This window comes from Leptopilina heterotoma, unplaced genomic scaffold, assembly GCF_015476425.1.
Source record: "Leptopilina heterotoma isolate Lh14 unplaced genomic scaffold, ASM1547642v1 Lhet_22, whole genome shotgun sequence".
Classification (NCBI taxonomy): Eukaryota; Metazoa; Arthropoda; class Insecta; order Hymenoptera; family Figitidae; genus Leptopilina; species Leptopilina heterotoma.
In genome coordinates, this window is record NW_025110937.1 from 325,078 (window position 1) to 347,996 (window position 22,919).

A 22,919-nucleotide genomic window follows, 5' to 3' on the forward strand; every position below is an offset into this window, starting at 1 on the left:
TAATTTTCTTGGTCGCCATATTAGATCCGCCATTTTAGATTTTTCAAATCTAACATCAGAGTTGAAATCAGTATAAATATTAAATTATTTTAAAAAATTAATTTACGTTGTTGTAAAAAAATCATCTTTAAAAAATGGACGACTACTGGGACATGAACTGAAACTGGGACAGAAACGGTATTTTTCTTTGAAATTAAAGGCGGTTCTTTTTCTGTCCGTTTTTTTCAACTTCTTTGAATACATATATCTAGTGATAAAGAGTGCGGAAAAGAAGAAAGAAACTGACAAAATTTTTCTTTTCTGTGTTAAATGTCTCGGGAAATGATGCGTATTTGTAACAAAGAAAGAAGATAGACTTGAGAGTGCTTTAGTTAAGGAGTCGAGTTAAAAAAAAAAAAGTAGTGGAAAAAGAAAATATCTCTAAAGTTTAAACACGAGGGGTCGAGGATCTTTTTCTGTTCTTCGTTAGTTGACGTCTTAGGTTCATAATCTATTCACCCCCGAAGCCTCTAGATATAATTCATAAAAATGTTTCACTTCACTCTATATTCTTTTCTCTTTTTTCGACAGTAGTTTCAATGGTTTATTACTCTGTAATTTTTTTCCTTTTTTCTAGTTTATTTCTATTTTTTTGTGTATTTTTTTCGACAGCAGTAATTTCTATTTGTTCATTACTCTATTTTTTTTTTTTTTATTTTTTTCGACAGTAGTTTCAAAATATTTTTTCCTTTTTAGACAGTAATGTTATCAATGATTTTTTTAATTAAAAAGTTCAAATATATTTTTAAGGAAGTACGAAATGAAACATTTGTAAGAATTACAAATAATGTGTAGAATTAACAATTTGCACTTACCGTCCGTTTAAATTCAGTTATTGTCGATTTTTTCGTCATTGCACTTTCAATTGCATTTTCATTTTTCTAAAAGGAAAAAATTTCATTTTTTGTTGCCAAATGTCCATTCTGAGCCATTTTGTATTAAATCAACAATTATCATTAGAGAATGACGGTAAGTTACCATTGGTGACTTACCGTGTGTTGAGTACTGTTGATAAAATAAAACTTGTAGTAGAAAATGTTAATAGCACCACAAAAACACTGATATTGACAAAATAGTAACTGTTGGATTCACTTACTGAAGACGGTAAATACAGTCACTTGGCTTACCGTCAACAGTAACGCTTACTGTCATCACTTACCGTTCATTATTCATACTAACTGCAAATTTCATCAGTGATAATTGTTATTGTTAGCAGATGTTAATAGTTAATTCTGAAGTAGAGTAAAAGTATTTCTTTTGTATAACACTTACCGTTACCAGTAACTAATCAGAGTTCTGCTAGGATGGCTGAACCACTTTCATAAAAATGAATTTTTATTGTGTCAAAAATTAGTGCTCATTTTTTGGTTAAAAAAATCTACTTTTATGTTTGCGAAAAATCGAAATTTTTATTTCGAACATTTTTTCTTCTTTTTTATGGAATTTAGCTTAATTATTTTTGGGCTCTTCAAAAACACTTTACCCAATTTTTTATCTCAGCCCTTTGGTTAAAAAAACCACTTTTATGAAATTTGCGAAAAATCGATCATTTTTATGAAAGTGGTTCAGCCAGCTAGAATAGCCGAAGACGCTAGAAATTATAAGGGACACTGAGTAAACTGCATTGCACTTACTGTTAACGGTAAATATTTCCTATTTGTACCATTAATAGTTACGAATTTAGTCAACTTACTATTCCTTATGAATATTATTATATAGTGCACTTACTGGTCACAGTAATTGCACTTACTGTCAACAAGAGAATCATGTAGTGCACTTACTGTCAGTGGAAAGTCATATAGTGCACCTAATGTGAACACAAAATTTGTACAGTATACTTACTGTAAATAGTAAATTACATATTGCACTTATTTTCAGTAAAAAAATAATTAAATGCACTCTATCAATCAGACATTTATGCAGTGCACTTACTGTTAATGGTAAATTTTTTATTTGCACTTATTGTTAGTAATTTTTTTTTTGCTGTACCTGCTGATAATAAATACAATAAATGTCAGTTTACTGTTATGGTAAATATTGTGTAGTAAACTTTCTGTTGTTTGTAGATACTATCAAGAGCACTTACTGTTTTTGTGGATACTATCAAGTTCACTTACTGTTAGTTGTAAATACTATCAAGTGCACTTACTGTTAGTTGTAAATACTATCAAGTGCACTTACTGTTAATTATACATACTATCAAGTGCACTTACTGTTTTTGTTTATTTTGTACTTTGACACTTACCGTCAATAATTTTAGTAAGTGTAATCACTTACTGTCACTGCACTATTGTTAGTTTTTTTACTTACCGGCAATAACACTTTCAGTTACTGTTACTGTAAATTATAATTACTATCACAGTAAAAAGAAAATCTTATTTTAAGGCACGAAAGCTGCCTTAAATTAAGATGCAACATTTTTAAGACAGTCAATGTTGAATTTACGCACGTTTTTCGTATCCTTTAACATTATAGCAGACAGTGTTGAATTTAAGGCAGCTCTTAAATTAAGATTTACTTTTTACTGTGATGAATTGCACTTACCGTAAATAAGAACAATAGCAAATAGCACTTACCGTCAATGACAGTAAGTGTAATCACTTACTGTCATTACACTGTTGTTAGTATTTCACTTACCGTCAATAGCACTTGGAGTTACAGTTACTGTTAATTATAATTACTATGAGTTGCACTTACCGTAAACAATAACAATAATGAATAGCACTTACCGTCTTGTGTTTTGCTTCCTGAAAAAGTGATTTTTAAAATTCCAGGTGACATTTGAGACACCTGTATGACGGTCGCTCGACGGGGAAGGCCCCGCAAGTGTGCCACTGCTGTCGTTGTCACCACAACGTGCCGCCTAGCCCCGTCTTGTTAATAAAAAAACTGCAAATTTCGTTACTAGATTCATCGTTTAGTGAAACTTTAACAAAAGAAACAACGTTCACGTATGCGACGTTGGGCCTAATATGTGATCCGGTTTCATTTTCTTTTTTTTTTAACAGTGCCAAGACGAATTCCATATTCAACAAAGGAATTTGTTGATACAAAAAACAAAAATAAACGAAAAAGACGATAAAGTTATAAATAAGAAGATGACAATTTTTCTTCTTTTTCTTTTTTTAAAGTATAAATGTGCAGTGAATTAGAAACGTGTTTTGACGGAGTAGAAATCTTATTTACAAAAATATAACAATGAAGTTTAAAGAAAAAAAAAAAAAAAAAAAAAAAATAAGAGAGACGGTGAAAAAAAGAACGTAAATATATATATAAAAGTGTTTGACGTGCAACTTGACCCTCATTCGATAAAAAGAGGCGATCAATCATCTTCTTCCGCAACGCGAATTACGTTCCGCTATAACGTAATATAGTGATCACTAGACTCTAATTTATAATGACCTTCCAGTAAGGCGGTGTCGATGATCGAATAATCGACGATTAAAAAGATATGAAATACCGGAAAAAAAATTTATCAGGAACTTGATTGTGTAGAATAGAAAATTCTAGTGAAGATGAAATTGTGTATAGATACGATGACTGAGTTTTCATGGCTGTACGTAATTTTAAGAAAATTATTTATTTTCTTTTTTTCTTGAAATTCATCATTTTTAGATTTTAGGTTTCGTTTTGATAAATTTTATTTTTCTTCTCATATAAGGAATTATTCGGTGTAAAATTTTTAATTCACAATAGTTTAATTTTTATTAGAACAATTTATTTTCTTCATTTTGAATCATTTTTAATTAAAATTTAATATGTTTCAAAATTGTATTGAATTTTGAATAAAATTAAATTGAAACTAAATTGAAAAATTAATGAGAAAATAGTTAAATATATAAATTTGATGAATAAATTTTACACGGAATAACCCATAATTATTTAAAAATTGTTCTCATTTTTTAAATATTATTTTAATTTATTTTTTTCTTCTTTTTTTGATTTCAGTTCATATCACAAATTGTCTTTATACAATGCTGCACTGTCATTCCAGGTATTTTATTATTTTATTATTTATAATTTTTGGTGGAAAAAATTTATCAGAAACAACTAAATTATTCATCATGACAGTTATAATTTTAGCTACAAAAAAAATTTTTTTTAGCTATAACAACCACTGTTTTGCTTTTCCAGTAAATATTTTAGTTGTTTCAGGAAAATTATTTTTACAATCATTTTTTTACATTTCTATTATTGTTCTTTTAATGATTTAAACACTTAAAAAAATTTATAAATAAACAATTATTTTTCTATTATGAAATAAACATTTACTTGCATCGAATAATTTCTATTTAACTCAAATAAATTGTATTTGAAAGAGTAGATTCAGTATTTAAAGCAATTATTACCATTTAATTGATTTAAATAAAAATTATTTTATTCAAGTTAATATTTATTTCATGAGTAGTAATTGGTTATTTAAATTAAATCAATTTTTTTATTTATTCTATGAAATTTCATTATTGTTTTTAACATATTGAAAAAACTTTTTAACATTTTTATAATTACATTTATGATTATGATTATTATGATTATTTTTATTATTATTATAATTATTATTACTATTATCGCTTTTATTATCATTATTATTATCATTATCGTTATTATTATCATTATTGTTATTATTATCATTATCATTATTTTTATTATTAATATATTTCGTCCTGCTATATTTTTTATTTGAATTATTTTTTACTGTCATGTGAAAAAATATTAATCAAAAGTTAATTATAGAGATTAAAAACAGGCAATTCATTTTATTAACTTCCAATTTTTTTTTTAAAGCAAATTACGTTTGTTCCATATAATTTTTAATGTTATTAATTTGAAAATACAGTTGAAAATTATGAACATTAAATAAAAATATTAATTAGTCAGATTGATATAATTAAACATACTACGAATTCTTGAATTTTTAATTGTTTTATTAATTGTTAATTAAAAATCTATTTATAATGGAATCGTTTAATTGTTTATTGTTTAATTTGTATTTTTTTTCTGTATCGATGAAATTAAAATAGTTATTTTTCATTTTATTATGAGAGAAATTTTGCACAAAGAGGATTTCCATCATCCAATCATTGTTAATGAAAAATTCCTCAACCGAAGGCCAATTATTGAAAGATTATCAAAGGAATGCGTGTGGCATTTTACTGGATTCAAAGTTTAATTGAATTAAGAATTTTCGTATTAATTAAAAATGAATAATTAATTATTTATAATTATTATTATTATTATTATTATTTTTATTATTATTTATTATTTATTTTTATTCTTGTTATTTGTATTATTAACTATCTTTTTTCACATGACAATAAAAAATATTTAGTTGAGTGTTTATTATTTCAAATTAACGATGAAATAATTAAAGGAAAATATTTTTCTTTGGCAAATTTTTCGAATTTGTTTTTTGAAAAACAGAAAGAAAAGGAGAGAAAATTTTAGTGCAATTTGTAATATTCTATTATAAGAAAAAAATTCGTACGGAAAATGAGTTTTATTTTTGCATCGACTGTGATTATTATTAATGAACAAAAAAAAGGAGTACGACGCTCTACCCAATAAGTTTGTCATTAAATCTAGACGCTTCAGGTTTATTTGAAAATTTGCAATTTTAAAAAAATATTGAATAAAAAATATTTTTTTAAAAACCCATTATTGCAATTCTATTGAAACTAAACTATTTGAAATAGTTATAAATATTTAACATTGTATATATATACATATATATGTCTAATTTGATACATATAAAAGTGAAAATTTAATTATTTTTTTATTACTCATTTAAAACAAAAAAGAGGTAAAGTAATTTTTTTTTTTGTAAAAAATTTCAATCCACACTCAGGGAAAAAGTTTATTTCACTGAACCAAACTGTTGAATTTAGCTATTTTAATTAATTATTAACCGAAAGAAAATTTTTAATAAAAATTATTTCTTGTATTTAACCAAATTAATTTTATTTAAATGTTTCCTTTTTTGAATTTCGCGCCAATAGAGTTCATTAAATTGCCGCCTAGATGGTATGAAAGTTCTCTCATAAACGAGATGAAGCGAATTGAGAACCGACTAAATAAGTTTAATAAAATATTAATTATTTTAATTCACATTCATATTAATAAGAATTTAATTAATATTAACAATAATATAAGTAATATAAAGATTAATAATAATTTTATTTTATTAAATAAGTTTAATAAATTATTTTGTTTCAAAAAATAATTTTTTTTTTTTGTTGAAGAAAATATTTGAAGAAGAAAAAAGTAAAATCTGGTTCTTTAAAATAAATTTTTTCCCGAGTTTATTAAAAAAAAGGCGTCTGAGATAAAATTGGGATCGACAAATCGACACCCAAATAAGTTCGAATCGAAGCATGAGATAATTATCTTATAAACAAAAAATAAGTTTTAAGACAAAAAAAAAAAATTATCATATAATGAAAAAAATGATGAAAAAAAATTTTAATAAATGCTTCGTAAAGAAGTTTAAAAAAAACACAAAAATCCGCAGTGCTTCGTTAAAAAAATAAAGCGTAGATTATTATATAAAGAAAAAGAGCAAAATTATTAATTGTACGCGTCATTTTAATCGAGTAATAGTATCGTTGCGATTAATTATAGCATTTAGATGAAAACATGTGTGTTTGTATGTTTCTATGTTTATATAATCGTCGCGTATGAATGATCAGTTAGTTAAAATAAAAAAACAAAATATAAAAAAAAAATAAGAAAAAGGTGAGATAAATACGATTTATGAAATCGTAGTGATTTTACTTGAACGTGAAATTAGATGCGCACCTATGTTAATAAAAAAAGGCTGTAAAATATTTAAAATCGTATATTGAACAAAAAATGGAAAAAATTGGGATTTTTACATTTTTCTCAAAGATTTTCTTTTTAGCACTAAAGAAATTTTTAAAATAGTCGAAAATTACAGACAACGAATATAATAAAATTTTTTGGTTTCGCTGTAGTGTAAAAAAAATTTTATTTATATTTTGATTTATTAACATTAATATATTAGTTTTATAAATATTAATTAAGAAATTATTTTGAAATTCAAACGTCAAAATTAGTAAAAAATCATGAATTAATTTAGAGTTATTAAAATCTAAATTAATTTATCTTTCTTTTTATAGAATTTGTCGGTAGGTTACCAACAGTCGATAAAAGTCGGCAAGTCGGTAATTTTTTTGCATTATCAATACATTTTTATTTTGATAATTTTAGAATCTAAATCAACTGTCGGTAAATCGGTTGTACTTCATTATCAACAATCGATAAATAAGTCCGTTATCTTTTTTTTTATTAACAATCGGTCAGTTTAACATTTATTAACAGTCGATAAAAATAAATGTTACGAAGTCGAGTAAATAAATAAATTGTTAAGTTTTGCACAGATGCAGTTATTTCAACGCAATTATTATTAGTAAAATGTCGCTTAATCGATATAGTTTTGCGCGCTGCAGGTTAATAAAAATCTAGGTCGGTAAGTCGATAAGTATTAAGTCGGTAAATCGGAAAATTTTCTATATCAATATTTTTCTATCGTGAAAGAAAAAAAAATTTGTATAAATATAAATATTATCGTTTAGAGAATTCAACAGAAAAAAATAAATAAATAAAATGAATTTTTCAGAAAAATGTAAATTCCCAAGAAAAAAATATTGTATGGAAAATAAACGAGCGCATGTTATCGATGTTGTGCAAACCATGTTACAAAGAAAAAAAAAACAAACAAACAAAATACTGTATAATAATTATTAATTATTATAAGCAATAATTATTTATTACGAATGACTATATTATTATATGTTCGTTGACTATTATGTTAGAAATAAAAAAACAAGGAAAAACGATGGTTATTTAAATTCATTAATTGAAAATTTTTAAATTTTAAAATAATTTCAGACTAATTTAAAAGTGATTAAAAAATAATTCAAAATTTAATAAAAAAAACTATAATTAATTGAAATTTTTTATTTTCAATAGATTTGATCGTTTAAACAGTTTTTTTCTATTAAATAAATAGATTTTTTTAAGTTTAATTAAATTTAGAGTTTTAAATTAAATAAATATATTATTATATTTTTTTTGAAAATCGAATATTTGGATATATTATTCAAAGTGTGTTTGTCGAAAATCAAAAATTGGTGATGTAGCTAAATTGTTTTCTACAGTTGGGAAAATTTGTGGTTGTTGAGATGAGAACCAATCAATTTCAGAAGACACTTCATGTTCGGTGGGAGCAACTCTAGTTCCTTGAAGTGTTAACATAGAATTCATTAACTCCTGGGAATTTAATTCCTCCGATTCGTCTTTATGATCGACTCTGGAAATTTTGATTCTCAATTTTGGACTCGTTCCCTTGTTGTTTCCCTATAAAATATGAATATATTTTTATATTAGCAATAATAATAATAATAACGATAATAATAATGATAATAACGATAATAATAATGATAATAATGATAATAAAGATAATAATAGTAATATTAAAATTATAAGAATAAAAAAATATTAATTATAATACTAATTTTAATAATATTAATAACAATTGTAATTGTTAGTATTTATGTAATCGAAATATTTTTCTTGATCAAAAAGAAAATTTTTGTCCATTCAACAAAAATTGTTTTAACTAAAGTTTGAAAATTAATATCTAATAAACATTTACTTGAATTAAATAAATTTTATATTTAAGTCAAATAAATTGCATTTGATCCACTAATTTCAGAAATTTGAAGCAAATACAATTTATTTGACTTAAATAAAATTTATTTTATTTTATTTATTTATTTATTCAAGTAAATATTTATTTTATACTCAACACTGAAAAAACAATTTATTTGATTCAAATAACCGATTATTTGAGTCAAATAAATTGTTTTTTCATTGTAATTATTTTGAAAAGAAACATTTAGAAAAATTTAAACAAATTTTATGCTTAAAATGGTAACAAAAATTTAAAAATAAAAAAACATTTTATTGGTCAAATTATAAAAAAGATGTTATGTAAAAAAAATTTCTATGAGAACAAATTTTTTTTTATTTTTTTTTTTACTTACTCTTAATTTAAATCGTCTGTGTCCAAATTTTGGCACATAATCCTCATCATCTTCTGAATAATCTTCGTCGTATAATACATTACGATCATAATGACGATCCAAATATCTATTATTCTGTTTACCGTATTTTTTTGGTAATTCTATTTCTATAACATACGGTTGATGTTGACTTTGTTCATCAATAAAATCATTTTCCATGTAATATGAAGATGGAGATCTGTGAAGACTTAAAAATTACATTAATTATTATAATCAGTTAATTTTGGTTAGATATGAAAATTAAAATATTTGATAATGATGATGTTGATAATATAAAATAATAATTTTTTACTAATTATTTATTTTTGATGAATTGTTCTTTAGTAAAATTTTTATAGTAACTTATTCAATTAATTAAATTTGTCTATTTTCTTAGATATTTATTTACTAATGTTTAGTTATTTTTCTTACTAATTGTTAATTTTTGTTGAATTATTTTTTACTAAAATTTCTATAGTAAATAATTCAATTAGTCAAATTTCACTACTTTCTTAGAGATTTATTTACTAATAATTTGCGTTTTTACTAATTGTTAATTTTTGTTGAAATATTTTTTACTAAAATTTTTATAGTAAAAATAATTTAATTATTTTAACTATTTTCTTAGTTATTTATTTACTAACAATTAGTAATTTTTTATTAAATGCTGAAGCAAAAATTCAGCCAAATTTTACTAACAATCAGTAATTTTTAACTAATTTAGACTAATTATCTTATTACAATTTTGTAATTTAATTATGAGTCGATTACTTCGATTTCGTAAATCAGTGAATTAACAGTGAAAATGATTTACGCTTATTAGAAATCTAGTATTTCATAATCATACATATGTGATATTTATATAAAGAAAAAAAGAGACGAAATTTCACTCTCATAAAAATTTACTTTATTAGTGAAAAAAATAACTTTCTCATACAAATAAATATAATAGATGAATATTGAGAATAAAAAAGCAAAAGAATAGCAAAATATCTCATTAGTTAAACAGTTTGAAATTTTTACATCAAATATTCTATCAATAAAATAGTAGAAAGTCACTATGCAAAATTTGTATCTGTATATTTGACAAATTAGTCTTTGGAATTTTTTAAAAAGACTTTTTTTTCTCTCTCTTTATTGTGTCAAAAAATAAAAGAGGAAAAAGAAATTACCTCGAATATTGTGGTCCATGAGTATTATAGTAGGAATATCTAGCCGGAGGTTTGTAACGTTTACGAGGTGATGGATGCCATCTAGGTCTGTAATATGGTTTTGGTCTACTATATCGTGGTGGTCCAATTTTATAAGGCCTTTTCCTCTTGTATTGTTCACGATACTGAGTGGTCCTTTCTAGCATCATTAAAATTATCAAAAGCCAGAATATCTAAAAGAGAAGAAAAATATATTTTTATTTACTCTGCATTTTTTTATTTGCTCCAATCAAAATATTCTGTTTGCTCTTATTTGTTTACAATTATTTGTTTACAACTATTTGTTTGCAACAAGAATTATTTACAGTCTGCTAAAATTTATGTATTCTTTTTGAATTGTTCTGCTATTAATTTTCAACTACACTGGGGTCCCAATTTAGTGGAACCCCCCCCCCCCCACCTAAAACCATTAAATTGAGGTTAAAGTGTATGAATTTAAAATGTCCTAATTTAAAGTTATGATTATTATTTTAACAATCGTGAGTTTGTAATTATCGTAATTTTATTCCTTTTATTTATTTATTTAATCCCGGTTTAGTGGAACCCCCACCTAACCTCTTAAAAAACGCCACTGAATGGAGGTTAAAGTATATGACTTTAAATTTTCTTAATTTAAAGTTATGGTAATTATTTTTAACAATCGTTAATTTATAATTATGGTAATTTTTAGAAACTTTTTTAATCTTTATTTACAATTAATGTTTCCCCCTCCACTAAATTGACGTTAAAGTGTATGGATTCAAATTTTTCCAGTTTAAAATTATGATAAATTTTTTTAACAATCGTTAATTTACAATTATAGTATTTTTATTCCTTTTATTCATTTTTTTAAATCCCGATTTAGTGGAATCCCCTCCCCCCAGGAAGATAAACTCCACTGTATCGAAGTTAAAGTGTATGAATTTAATTTTTTTTCCAATTTAAAGTTATAATTATTTTTAATAATCGTTAATTTATAATTATAGTAATTTTATTCATTGATTTGTTTATTTAGAAAAATAAATCAATAAATTACTTTCTAGTTTCTATTATTTAAAAAATTTTTTTTAATATCTAATTTTTGGGGAATAAAATTAACTCTTCTAAAAATAGCGAAAAAAGGAACTCAAATTTAGAAATAAAATTTATAAGACAAATTTAAGAGGCAAAATTTCGATATTATTCATTTTTCGCTAAATATTTATAAGTCATGTGTTTTTTTTTAAACTGACAAGTGGGTTAAGTTGTTCGAATAGTAATATAGACAAAAATAAGAGAAAACAATAACAATAAAGAGTCGATTTTCACTCGAAATAAGTCCTCTGTGAATATATATAGTATATAAACTCTCAGCTCCATAACGAAATAACCGTTACTTTCGAAGAAATTCATTTGAAAATGAAAGACAATCAAGAGCAGTCAACTCGAAAATTGGATATTTCATTAAGACCCAGACGTAATTTTCAGATTCACTTTTCATAATTTTTTTTACAATGAAAAAAATAAACATAAAAATAGGAAAAGAAATTATTTTTTCAAAAAAGGAAATAATAAATAATTAGAATCTGTAATTTAAAAATTCACAGAGAAAGGAAACTAAGTAAATAAAATAAGCGGGTCAAAGTATTTAGAATTTTCTATTCCATTAATTTTTCAAATTATTATGAAAATTTACACCAAGTGCTACTATATTTAAAGTAAAAGATGCTCCTCTTTTTCTTTTATGTCTCATATTGTTGAAAAAATAATTTCCAAGCACCTGATGCTGCCGAGAAAATACGAGAGTAAACGACAATATTATACAGTTTAACGATCGGTAATTTAGTTTGTTTTTTTTCGTTTATTTTTGCTTAGATGAAAAATGGAATTTGTTCTTTATTCTTATTTCTTTTCTTTAGAAAATTTATTTATTTAAATAATTTTTCTATTCTTTTTTTTCTTTAGAAAATTTATTTATTTAATTCAGTATTTTTTTATTCTTCTTTTTTTCTTTAGAAAAATTTTTCATTTGTTTATATTCATTTCAACTAAAAATGATTGAAACTATAGTCAAAAATTTAAATTGATTTTAAAATTATAGAGAAATTTATAACGAGAGGAGTATATGAAATTTTTTGCGTAAATGAAATTTGATTATTAAATTCTTTAACAACGATTAAAAAAAAGTAATTATTAAATTCTTAAACGTCTATTAAAAAATTTAATTATTCACGTTTTTGACGATAAATAGAAAATTTGAATTACTAAATACTTTAACGATGAATAAAAAATGTATTAAATTAACAAGTAAAAAAATTTAATTATGAAATTCTTTATCATAAATAAAATTTTTTTACTTTATTCTTTAATAATGGAAAAAATAAATTAATAATTGCTTGTATATAATTTAAATTACGAAAAAAAATAATAGTAATATAAAAAATAAAAAAGAGGAAAAAATAAAATTTGAATTATAAATTTATTATGACAATAATTTTAACTTACATTTATGTGCATCCTATGGATTTAAAATTGTCCTCTAGACATTATCAAAGAAAATCAATGTTATTTGTTTTAATTTTTTCCAAACTGGAAAAAAATTCCACATTATAAAATTTCTTTCAATTTTCTCACTGAAAGTCACGTTATCACTAAAGAAAACACAAATAATTCACGAAACATTTTTTTCTGGCAATAATTACACTAATAGATGAACAAAAAAATTTTTTTCCTGCCGAAATAGTTCACATATGTAAATAAACAATTGAAAAAATTTTCCCCTGAGCGTTTAAAGAAGAGAAAAATAATAAAAATTTTGAGAGACAATCAACTGAATTCAGTTACGAACCATTTGAAACTGCAGAACACGAAAGCCTTTCTATATATTTTCCCCACTTTTTTTTCATCATCTTCTTCTTCTTTGTTAACAATTCAGGAGTATTTATACTTTCATTCTTCTAATTGCACATTAGGAAAGTAGAAAAGATTATGCGGATTTTTTTTCACCCCAAAAAAGGACGAAAAATTGTTTAAATTGATGGTAATTGAAAATCAATTTGAGGAAATAAAAATATTGTTAGCAAGATTCATATGCAGTATTGAGAGAATAAAAAAAATAATTAATATTCTTGTACGTAAGATATTTTTTATAATTCTTTAAGTATAAACATTTGTGTTCTTTTACGATTGGACAATAAAAATCTAATGTCTGAATGAAAGGCGGTGAATATTTTCGTTTAAATATTTATCGGGAAAGTTATTAGTTTATAATAATACAGAAATTTTGTCGACAAATAGAAATTGAACAATTTTGTGTTTTTACATTTTTTTAAGATTTAAAAGTATTGAGGAGTAAAGAGAAAATTTGGAAAATTAGTTATTAGGCGCAGTGAAATTAAAAGTTAGACAAACTTGTTCTTTATTTTTCGTATTTTTAAATAAAAGTGTTTTCTTTTTCATTTCTCTAATTGAAAGAGTGAAAAATAAAGAAAAAACTATTGACAATTTCTCTGTAGCTTCAATGAACAAAAAAATTGTCACAATTTTCAATTATGGCGTTATTAATTTGTAATTACAGTCAAATCCCGATTTACTGGACAAAACCTTCGCCCCTTCTCCTTTTCTTCCCAGAAAGGACCTTCTTTTCTTTCCAGATTTTAAGTAGCTTCAATAAAAAACTCCCTCAATTTTGAATTATTTCGTTATTAATTTTGAACTACAATGAAACCCCGATTTAGTGGACAAAAATCCTCTCTTTTCCCTCCCCAGAAAGTCCATTGAATAGAGGTTCAAGTGTCGATTCGATTTTTACAAACAGCTTCAGTGGAAAAATTCTCACGATTTTAAATTATTCTGTTATTAATTTAAAACGATTAATTTAAAAAATAGTTAAACTCAATTTAATGGAAATTCCTCCTCTCTCCCCCCATAAAGTCCATTGAATCGAGGTTCCAGTGTCGTTTTGATTTTTGCAAACAGTATCAATAAAAAATACTATTACGATTATGATGGTGATTTTCACGCTACTGTTTTCAATTTGTAACTACAGTTGAACTCCGATATAGTGGACTTCCTTTCTTTCCTTACCAGAAAGTCCATTATATCGAGGTTCTAGTGCATAAATTAAAATCTCCTAAGATAAGTAAAATAGTTAAATAACTAAAAATTAATAAAATTAATATTTTTAATTTAATTTGTTTATTAGAATAAATTAATAAAGTACATAATGCAATTGTTTAAATAGAGTCCTTTGGAGATCATTCAGAGTGATAAAAATATTTTAAAATACATCAAGAGATAAAACTTAGAGAGAAAAAAATTTTCCTAACTCAATCGATTATTTGTTTAACAAATATTTTTTGTTTAGTATAGAAAAATGAAAAATTTTCTAATTTTTATAATATTATATCACAAATATGGCAACATTTTTTTTTTATTATATACGAAGATGTTAAAGTAAAATTACAAATATATAAATTGCACATAAAAAGGGAAAACAAATTTTTTTATATAGTATTTGAAAAATTTGTGGAAAACAAAAATGTTGAATTTTTTTTTTGTAAATAGTATTTTTTGTGATATGATTAAGTATCAATTTTCTCTGGATCGAAGCAGTCAGTGGGTTTGACCTCTAGCCACCAGTCATTGGGGTAATGATACTTTTGGAGTTCGATACCTTCTCTTGGGACTGGTATCGAGTGACCACCGAATTGCTTCATTGGCAATGGTGAAATTACCAATTGTGGTGGAAAGCATTGTAGACTAGGAGATAGTTCGCAATCAGGTGGCAAAACCCTTCTGGTCCAACCTACCCTTCTCACCATTTGAGTCTGGAACAAAGAGACAAATTTTTATTTTTTCAGACTAATTCAGTTCTTTTATTATTATTATTATTATTTAATTATTTTTTTATTTATTTAACTATTTATCTAATTAACTAATTATTTATTTACTACTACACTCGAATCCCGTTTTAGTGGAAGTTTTGAAATTTTTCTACCAAATCGAAGTGACACCAATTTTCCAACAGTTTTCAAAGATTTACAAAGTCTATTTTTATTATAAAGCTTTTTATAACCTAGAATTATAAATTATAGTAAATTATATTTATAAAATATTATAATAAATTATAGTTATAAATTATTATAATAAATTATAATGATTAATTATAATTATAAATTATTGAAAAAAATTATAATTATAAATTATTGAAAAAAATTATAATTATAAATTATAAAAAAATAAATTCAAATTAAAAATTCTAATAATAAATAATAATAAATTGACAGCAATTTTCTTTTTGTAATTAATTTTTGGTGACGTAATGTTACTTGAAATAATTTGCAATTTCCTTTTTCGTTAAGTTCCGTTTTAGTGAGAAAATTGGTAAATAAAAAAAAATTACAATTATTTTGAAATAATTATGAGAGAAAATATTATTGAAACTATCTTTACTGGATGTAAAATTTTTCCCTACGCTAAATGTTTTGAAATAAACAAAACTTTTCTCTGACTGTCATCTATATACAGCATCGATTATATTCGAAAAACATCAACAGAAATTTGTAATGAAATTAATTGTGTTTAGTGAAAGTGCGAGAGATTTTTGATCTATTGATTTTCGAAGAGAGACGTCACAACTAGTGATCGAAAAAAAAGAAAGTGATAAAATTACGTAAGGTAAGTAACAATAAAAGATGTTTTTTTTAAATTTCGGTTTTGTATTTTTTACTTGCATTTATTTAATTTTATTACGTATTATATAATATTAATATAATGTAATATATTGTATATTAAATAGCAATATAACATTAAGGTAATAATTAATTATGATTGTAATTAATTAATTATGTAAATTTTATTTATGGAAATTTTAATACTCGTTTTAATAGCACAAGGTAGATTAAAATAGAAATACTATATTATATTTCTGTTATTAATATAATTTTTCCATTATTAAAGAAATAATTTTAATGATTGCCTTTGGTTGTGTAGACTATATCGTTTCTGTTTATCCCTTCCAAAAATTGTCAATAATTTACGTTAATTGGCTTAATTGTCGTTAAAGGTCGGCCTCTTTACACCTCTCCTGAATTTTTCATTTTCAATCTACCTCCTAGCAATTCATTAAAATTTCCCCTAACCAGTTGACTTTGGAAATTCAAATTAAACGTTACGAAAAGTGGATAATTATTTATCTTGAGGTAATTAAGCATTGACTTGCAATATTTTCGATATATTATTTATATTTCAATATTATATATAATTATTGTATATTATATTAATATAATTATAATAATGTAATATTTATATTTAAAATTTTGAAATTTTTAAGAATTTAGCAATATTTTATTAAATTTTATTTTATTTATTTTGTTTAATTTATTTTTTAATTTATATATTTTGAAATTTATTTTAATGTAATAAAATATTTATATTTGAAATTTTCGACATTATTAAGAATTTATTTTCTATTGTGTTACAAATCTTTTAAATTTAATTTCGAATTTTTTTTTTTCAAATTTTAGTAATTTCACGACTCGTGTTACCAATTCAATAAAATCAAAGATGTTTATTACAAGTACACATATTGTCCATCATTATTATAATTTTTCGGGCACTGAAACGTAAGTACAAAAAATATTTTCATTTAATTTTTCGCTTCTTTAAAAATAAATAATTATGTCGCATTAAAATTGATTGCTTAATTATTTATTCCACTTTTTAGCAATTTTTCATGATTAACATTTTCGTATAACATTAAGTGGTTTATAAATATTATTAGATAATCTTCGTTCAATTATTTTATAATTATATATTGGTTATTATTATTTTATATTTGTTCTACCAACAATTATTAATTTATAAATTAATAATTAATTTTTTCTTACGTGGAAATTCTTAATTTTATTATTTATTTACATAATTATAACAGGCTTACAAAAAGTTAAAATGCCCTTATTTCTATTTTTTTTATTTTTATTATTTCTAATTTTTTAATTTTTATTATTTTTACTATTTTATTGTTACTTATTCATTTAATAATACAATTTTTGCTTTTAAGATAAAAACTTTTATTTTTATTTTATCCAATTTTTATTTAACTGTTTTTACTAATTACATTTAATAGAAAAATTTTGTTTATTAATTTCGATGAATTTAGTAATTATACAATTAATTAAAAATTCAATGTATTTATTAAAATTCTTAGTTTTTTTTTAATTTTATTTTTGAAATCGATGTGAATATTGGCAAAAGAATTTCAAGTGTCATTGGATTATTACCATGTTCGGAAGAAACATAATGAAAATCAACAAATGAAGTAAACACTTGTACCGATTCTCTTATTGATAGGAAAATCAATGACGAATAAAATATTAAGCAGTACATTTTAATGCGATTTATATATGTAAACAATTCGTTCATTATCACTGTCAATTTCTAAATTCATTATTATTTTTATTATTATTTTGTTATTTATTATTTATTTATTATTTTATTTATTTATTTTTTTATTCAAAAAATATATTTTTACTTTTATTAAGTTTAGTTTTATTTTACGATTATTACTTTTATTTCTTTTATTTTTATTAATTTTATTTTTACTCTTTCATTAATGTTACTATTAATTTTATTTTTACAACTAATTTTCTTAAATTTATTTTTATTAATTTTATTTTCACTCTTACTTTAATTCTACTATTAATTTTAGTTTTACTACTATTTTTTCTTAAATGTATTTTTATTGAATTTGTCAAAAATTTATTTCTATTATTTTATTTCTATTGAATTTGTCAAAAAAGTATTTCTATTAAATGTATTTCTACTTTTGTTTATTATTTATTAATTATATTAATTGATTAATTAAATAATTGATATTCAATTAATATTCATATATAATTTTATTTAAAATTTTCTTTCAATTTAAAATTTTCAGCGAAGAAATATGCAATAAGATAGCATATTTACAAAGTTGGGAACGTGAGATGAATATACAAACTTTGGAAAATTGGCAGTATTATCAAAATTGCCAAAATGGTTATAATTATCAACCTGAGACAGTGGTGATCACAGAATATAATGAATACGATGGAAGGTATAAAAAAAAGTTAAAATTTATTTTTACAATTAACATAAAATTTACTCTCCTTGTAATTTTCCTTTAATTAAAAATATTTGTTATAATTATGATATTATAATTATAATATTTGGTTTAATTAATTAATTTAATGAATTCAGTGATAATTTCTTAATCGCCTTATATAATTTATTCATTAATTAGTAATTATTACTAATTACTTTAGTAACGGTTTTTGTAATCTTTAATTAATTATTTCAATTAATTTAGTAATGATTCCTTAATGGCATTAATTAATTTATTAATTTGGTAATTGTTTTTGGCTTTTTTTTAATTGTCATGATTATTATTTATTTACGATATATTATTTATGATTATTACTTAAATTTTAAAATCCTGTTTTCTTTCAGTCAAACCTACTACAACAGCCAGTATGCTACTCATAATCATTATCAGCATACCGAAGTAAATAACGACAACAATGAAATCAATTCTGGTAACACTAACGGTAACGAAATGGGTAACGGTAACGAAAATACTGAATTAAATGAATGTAACGTGTGTAGTGAAAGTAACGAATTTTGTCACTGTAACAATAGCAACGAACCAACTAACAATTGTAACGTACCATGTGAAAATAGTAACAATCCGACTAACAATAGCAATCAACCAATTGACAATAGCAACGAACCAATTAACAATGGCAACGAACCAATAATTGATAACAACAACGAATTGAATAATGTGAACAACGACCCGGGTAACAATGAACCAAATAACGGTAACAATAACGAATTACCCAATAATAACATTGAACACGAAAATTCAAATGATTTTAATGAAACAGTTGATTCAATAACGGTCGATTCAATGCCAGTGCGTGGTTTTTATTTAACAAAAACAAAAGGTAAATGGATTGAAATTTTTCACATTCCGTACAATCCGAAAAATGAGAAATTCCTCCGATTGGGTGGTTACACATGTAAACGGCAAGTGTATTCCGAAATATTTTTTACAATTGTATCATGGCAACGTTTATATTCAGAGAGATATGAAATTTTGAAACTCCTCGAGGAAAATAATGAACGTACACCGTATAAATATTTTTTAAATCGTAAATTTTCCGTTGAATTATGCTATTTTACTGAGAGTGGCGATAAATTGTTGTGCTTCATTCAAAATCAGGATAAATTTTACATGAAAAGAAAGACATTTATTAATTTAATATCACACGATGAATGGGTACGTAATAATTTAAAGAGGACTTTATAAGAAGAGACAATTTTTTTTTGTATTTTAAAAATTTTTAACCTACTGTGATTTGATAGAACGGAATTATTTTTTTTAAAATGTATATTATGTATATTTGTGACTGTATTTAATTTTTTTTAATGACTATTTTATTTGTATAATAGTATTGTTACATTCATTTAAATATTTTTTTATGTATATATCATTGTTCGTCGTTTTTCTGTACATAATAATGTTAGATTGAGATTAATAAATTAATTATTAATCCTGGAAAAGTTTTTTTAATTTCGATAAAACTTTATTTTTATGATAATAATGATTATGATTATGATAATAATGATTATGATTATGATAATAATTTATATGATTTTTTTTTATTGGAGCAAATAAAAGTAGGATATTTTTCTCTTTTTCTTTGAAAAATATTTTCAATATTTTTAATATTAAAAAAAATTTTTTAATTTTAAAAAATTGTTTAAAAAAAAGTGTAAAAAAAACAATAAAATTAAAATACTTACAACTGTGTCTTCTTCGAAGACTATAATTTCCACTTTTGGTGCATCTTCGCCAACTTCATGCTCCTGAACGAGATAAATTCCCGCAGCATGCATATAAGTGGCACTTAAACTTTCTTCTCTAAATGCTTTGGTAATGAGTGCATCATCTCTCAAAGTGTCGACTAAACACAAATCTACTTTTCGAACCCAAGGCAGGGCACGACCTATTCGCAATTGTCCCCAGAGTCCTCCGAAGCATAAAAAATGCACAAGGCTCAATTTCGTCAATACCAAGTGAACCCTGAAACAGTTTCAAAATGAGAATACTAAAAATAATACTAAAATAAACAATAATAAAAAACAGTACTAAAAAATATTACTTAAAAACAATGCTAAAAAAATAATACTAAAAATAATACTAAAGAAATAATACGACAAACAGTATACTAAGAAAATAATAGTAAAAACAATACTAAGAAAATAATACTAAAAACAAAAATATAAAATAATACTAAAAACAATAATAAAAAAATAATACTAAAAACAATAATAAAAAAATAATACTAAAAACAATACTAAAATATAATACTTAAAGCGATAATAAAAAATAATAGAAGATAATAAAATATAATACTAAAACAATACTAAAAAATAATACTAAAAACAAAAAAAAAAATAACCTAATAAAAAAATAATTCTAAAAACAACACTAAGAAAATAATACTAAAAGCAATACTAAACACAACACAAAGAAAATAGTACTAGGAATAAGCCGAATAAGAAAAATAAGAAAAAATAATACTAAAACAATACTAAAAAATAATACTATAAACAATAATATAAAACAACACAAAGAAAATAAACTAAAAACAATAATAAGAAAATAATACTATAAACAATAAGAAATTATAAAAAATAATACTATAAACAATAATAAAAAAACAATACTAAAAACAGTAATAAAAAACAATGCTAAAAACAGTAATAAAAAATTATAAAAAATTATAATTACTATACTAAATAATAAAAAATAATACTAAAAACAAAAAAAAATAACCTAATAAAAACAAAAATAATAAAATAATTAAAATAAAAAAATAATAAGAAAATAACAAAAAATAATACTAAAAACAATAATAAAAGAATAATACTAAAAACAATAAAATAATACCAAAAATAACACAAAGAAAATAATACTAAAAAAAATAAAAAATAATACTATAAACAATAATAAAAAACAATACTAAAGAGAACGCAAAGAAAATAATACTAAAAACAATAAAAAAACAGTAATAAAAATTAATAATAAAAACAAAAAGAAACCTACTGAAAACAATAATAAAAAAATAATACTAAAAACAATAATAAAAAATAGTACTAAAAATAATAAAAAATAATACTACAAACGAAAAAAAACAAAAATAACCTACTAAAAACCATAATAAAACATTTTTTTTAAATAATAAGAATATAAAAATAATATATAAAAATAATACTAATAACAATACCTACTAAAATAATAATTCTAAAACAGAATAATTGCTCTAATAACAAATAATTTTGCTGAAAACATTGTTGAAAATTATTTTTAATTTATCAAATAAATTTATTATAATTAAAAAAAATGTCTTTCTAAGTTTTGCAAATAAAAAAATTCTAATTTTTTGTAAATAAAAAAATATTTTTTCAAAATTTCCTCTCAAATTCAGTTCTAAAATTTTCTTCTTGTTCTTTCGTTGCTTGTTTACCTCGTGGACTTTCTATTATCACAAGTCGATAACAAAAAGCTTCATGGAGGTAAATTGATTTTAATTTGAAAGAAATTTTTGTTTTTTGAAAAAAAAAATCGAAAAAAATATTACCTGAACGTTAATTCGTGCAATCTTTCGGTAAATTCTTCAGGAACACTGCACGGCTGTTTTGGAATTTCCTCCTTACTTAGGCTATACCACAAAACAAAGCTGACAAATAAAATTGCCACCAGCGCACGAAGCGGTGTTATACGAAAACGCCTTCGTTGCCAGAAGCTCATGTTGATAAACTAAAGTAATAAAAAAAAATTATTCCATATTCTATTATTTTTAAATTTACAATTATTTACCCCATAATCACATTTCCCGGGAAGAAAAATTTTTTCCCCGAATTTCCAAAATAGAATTTATTTATTTGTAAAATAATACGAAAAACACCGGGAAGTAAAATAACAAATAATTACAGAACTAAAAAATTGCATTTTAGAACAAATTTTATAGGGGATAAGAAATTGATAATTAATATAATTATTGATAATTAATAATTGATTAGTAATAATTTATTCCAAGGAATTTTTTTCCCAACGATTGACACTTGATAAAAATATACAAACATCGGACTTTGATAATTTTTTTTAGCATTAGATAGAATGATTTTTTTAAATTTGGGAATTAAGAAAAAAGTATAAGAATAATAAAAATTATAATAACAAATTGTTTACTTGTATAAAGTATCTGCTGGAGGGAATTAAATTTATCAACTTTTGAAACTGAAGAATCAAGATAATTTATTGTTAATTCCACTTACTTCTGTTATTCTTGAACCACATGTCCCAAAAATTGTTGAAATTTTCACAAAAAAAAAATTTATTGAGAGTAGAGAAATGATTTTTTTCAGTAAAACGCCGAGTGTTTTTTTCGAGCCCCTTTGTAAATTAAGGATGTAGTGCAGTGTGTGAACATGGCAACGCTGTTAAATCAATGCAACTACATTATCGACTTGAATTTTAAGCCTGAGATTGTGAGCTGCTTCCCTCTGCTGAGAATTTCCT

At 23.0% G+C, this 22,919-nt stretch overlaps 4 protein-coding genes across 8 annotated transcripts in view; 2 read left to right on the forward strand and 2 right to left on the reverse strand.

Moving 5' to 3' along the window:
• Nucleotides 1–22,919, forward strand: part of LOC122501985 (blood vessel epicardial substance-like) — a 187,111-nt gene that overhangs the window by 115,782 nt on the left and 48,410 nt on the right. For 3 of the 4 annotated variants that reach the window (XM_043611806.1, XM_043611808.1, XM_043611807.1), the window contains one exon: nucleotides 3,988–4,033. In XM_043611806.1, the coding sequence (XP_043467741.1) occupies nucleotides 3,988–4,033 (46 nt within the window). Of the gene's footprint in view, nucleotides 1–2,813; nucleotides 3,660–3,987; nucleotides 4,034–22,919 lie in introns of those variants that run through there. The other variant, XM_043611809.1, reaches the window with a different exon arrangement.
• LOC122501991 lies at nucleotides 8,020–13,157 on the reverse strand. Its single transcript, XM_043611816.1, has 4 exons — nucleotides 12,797–13,157; nucleotides 10,295–10,506; nucleotides 9,105–9,330; nucleotides 8,020–8,415 (listed from the first exon to the last, which is right to left on the reverse strand). The coding sequence occupies exons 1-4, from the start codon at nucleotides 12,806–12,808 to the stop codon at nucleotides 8,155–8,157; spliced, it is 711 nt and encodes a 236-aa protein (XP_043467751.1). The 5' UTR covers nucleotides 12,809–13,157; the 3' UTR covers nucleotides 8,020–8,154.
• Nucleotides 14,740–22,833, reverse strand: LOC122501992. Its single transcript, XM_043611817.1, has 4 exons — nucleotides 22,676–22,833; nucleotides 21,979–22,157; nucleotides 20,138–20,417; nucleotides 14,740–15,120 (listed from the first exon to the last, which is right to left on the reverse strand). Exons 2-4 carry the CDS (start codon nucleotides 22,146–22,148, stop codon nucleotides 14,875–14,877), a joined length of 696 nt encoding a protein of 231 aa, XP_043467752.1. The 5' UTR covers nucleotides 22,149–22,157; nucleotides 22,676–22,833; the 3' UTR covers nucleotides 14,740–14,874.
• Nucleotides 15,908–19,894, forward strand: LOC122501989 (putative uncharacterized protein DDB_G0286901). Of its 2 annotated transcripts, none has more exons than XM_043611814.1 (4): nucleotides 15,908–15,970; nucleotides 16,819–16,917; nucleotides 18,228–18,386; nucleotides 18,779–19,894. In XM_043611814.1, the coding sequence occupies exons 2-4, from the start codon at nucleotides 16,859–16,861 to the stop codon at nucleotides 19,638–19,640; spliced, it is 1,080 nt and encodes a 359-aa protein (XP_043467749.1). In that variant the 5' UTR covers nucleotides 15,908–15,970; nucleotides 16,819–16,858; the 3' UTR covers nucleotides 19,641–19,894. The 2 variants fall into 2 exon arrangements, with proteins under 2 accessions (XP_043467749.1, XP_043467748.1); XM_043611813.1 differs by lacking the exon at nucleotides 15,908–15,970 and adding an exon at nucleotides 16,359–16,494.

Excerpts from the sequence above, each read along its gene's own strand:
- LOC122501991 (XM_043611816.1), bottom strand. Across the intron at positions 9,331-10,294 it reads CATGGACCACAATATTCGAG|TCTTCACAGATCTCCATCTT; the intron begins GTAATTTCTTTT and ends GTAATTTTTAAG. Across the intron at positions 8,416-9,104 it reads ACAGACGATTTAAATTAAGA|GGAAACAACAAGGGAACGAG; the intron begins GTAAGTAAAAAA and ends CATATTTTATAG.
- LOC122501992 (XM_043611817.1), bottom strand. The coding sequence starts at position 22,148 with ATGAGCTTCTGGCAACGAAGGCGTTTTCGTATAACACCGCTTCGTGCG. Across the intron at positions 20,418-21,978 it reads TTGCACGAATTAACGTTCAG|GGTTCACTTGGTATTGACGA; the intron begins GTAATATTTTTT and ends AAACTGTTTCAG. Across the intron at positions 15,121-20,137 it reads TCTTCGAAGAAGACACAGTT|ACTCAAATGGTGAGAAGGGT; the intron begins GTAAGTATTTTA and ends TCTTTGTTCCAG.
- LOC122501989 (XM_043611814.1), top strand. The coding sequence starts at position 16,859 with ATGTTTATTACAAGTACACATATTGTCCATCATTATTATAATTTTTCG. Across the intron at positions 16,918-18,227 it reads AATTTTTCGGGCACTGAAAC|CGAAGAAATATGCAATAAGA; the intron begins GTAAGTACAAAA and ends TAAAATTTTCAG. Across the intron at positions 18,387-18,778 it reads TATAATGAATACGATGGAAG|TCAAACCTACTACAACAGCC; the intron begins GTATAAAAAAAA and ends GTTTTCTTTCAG.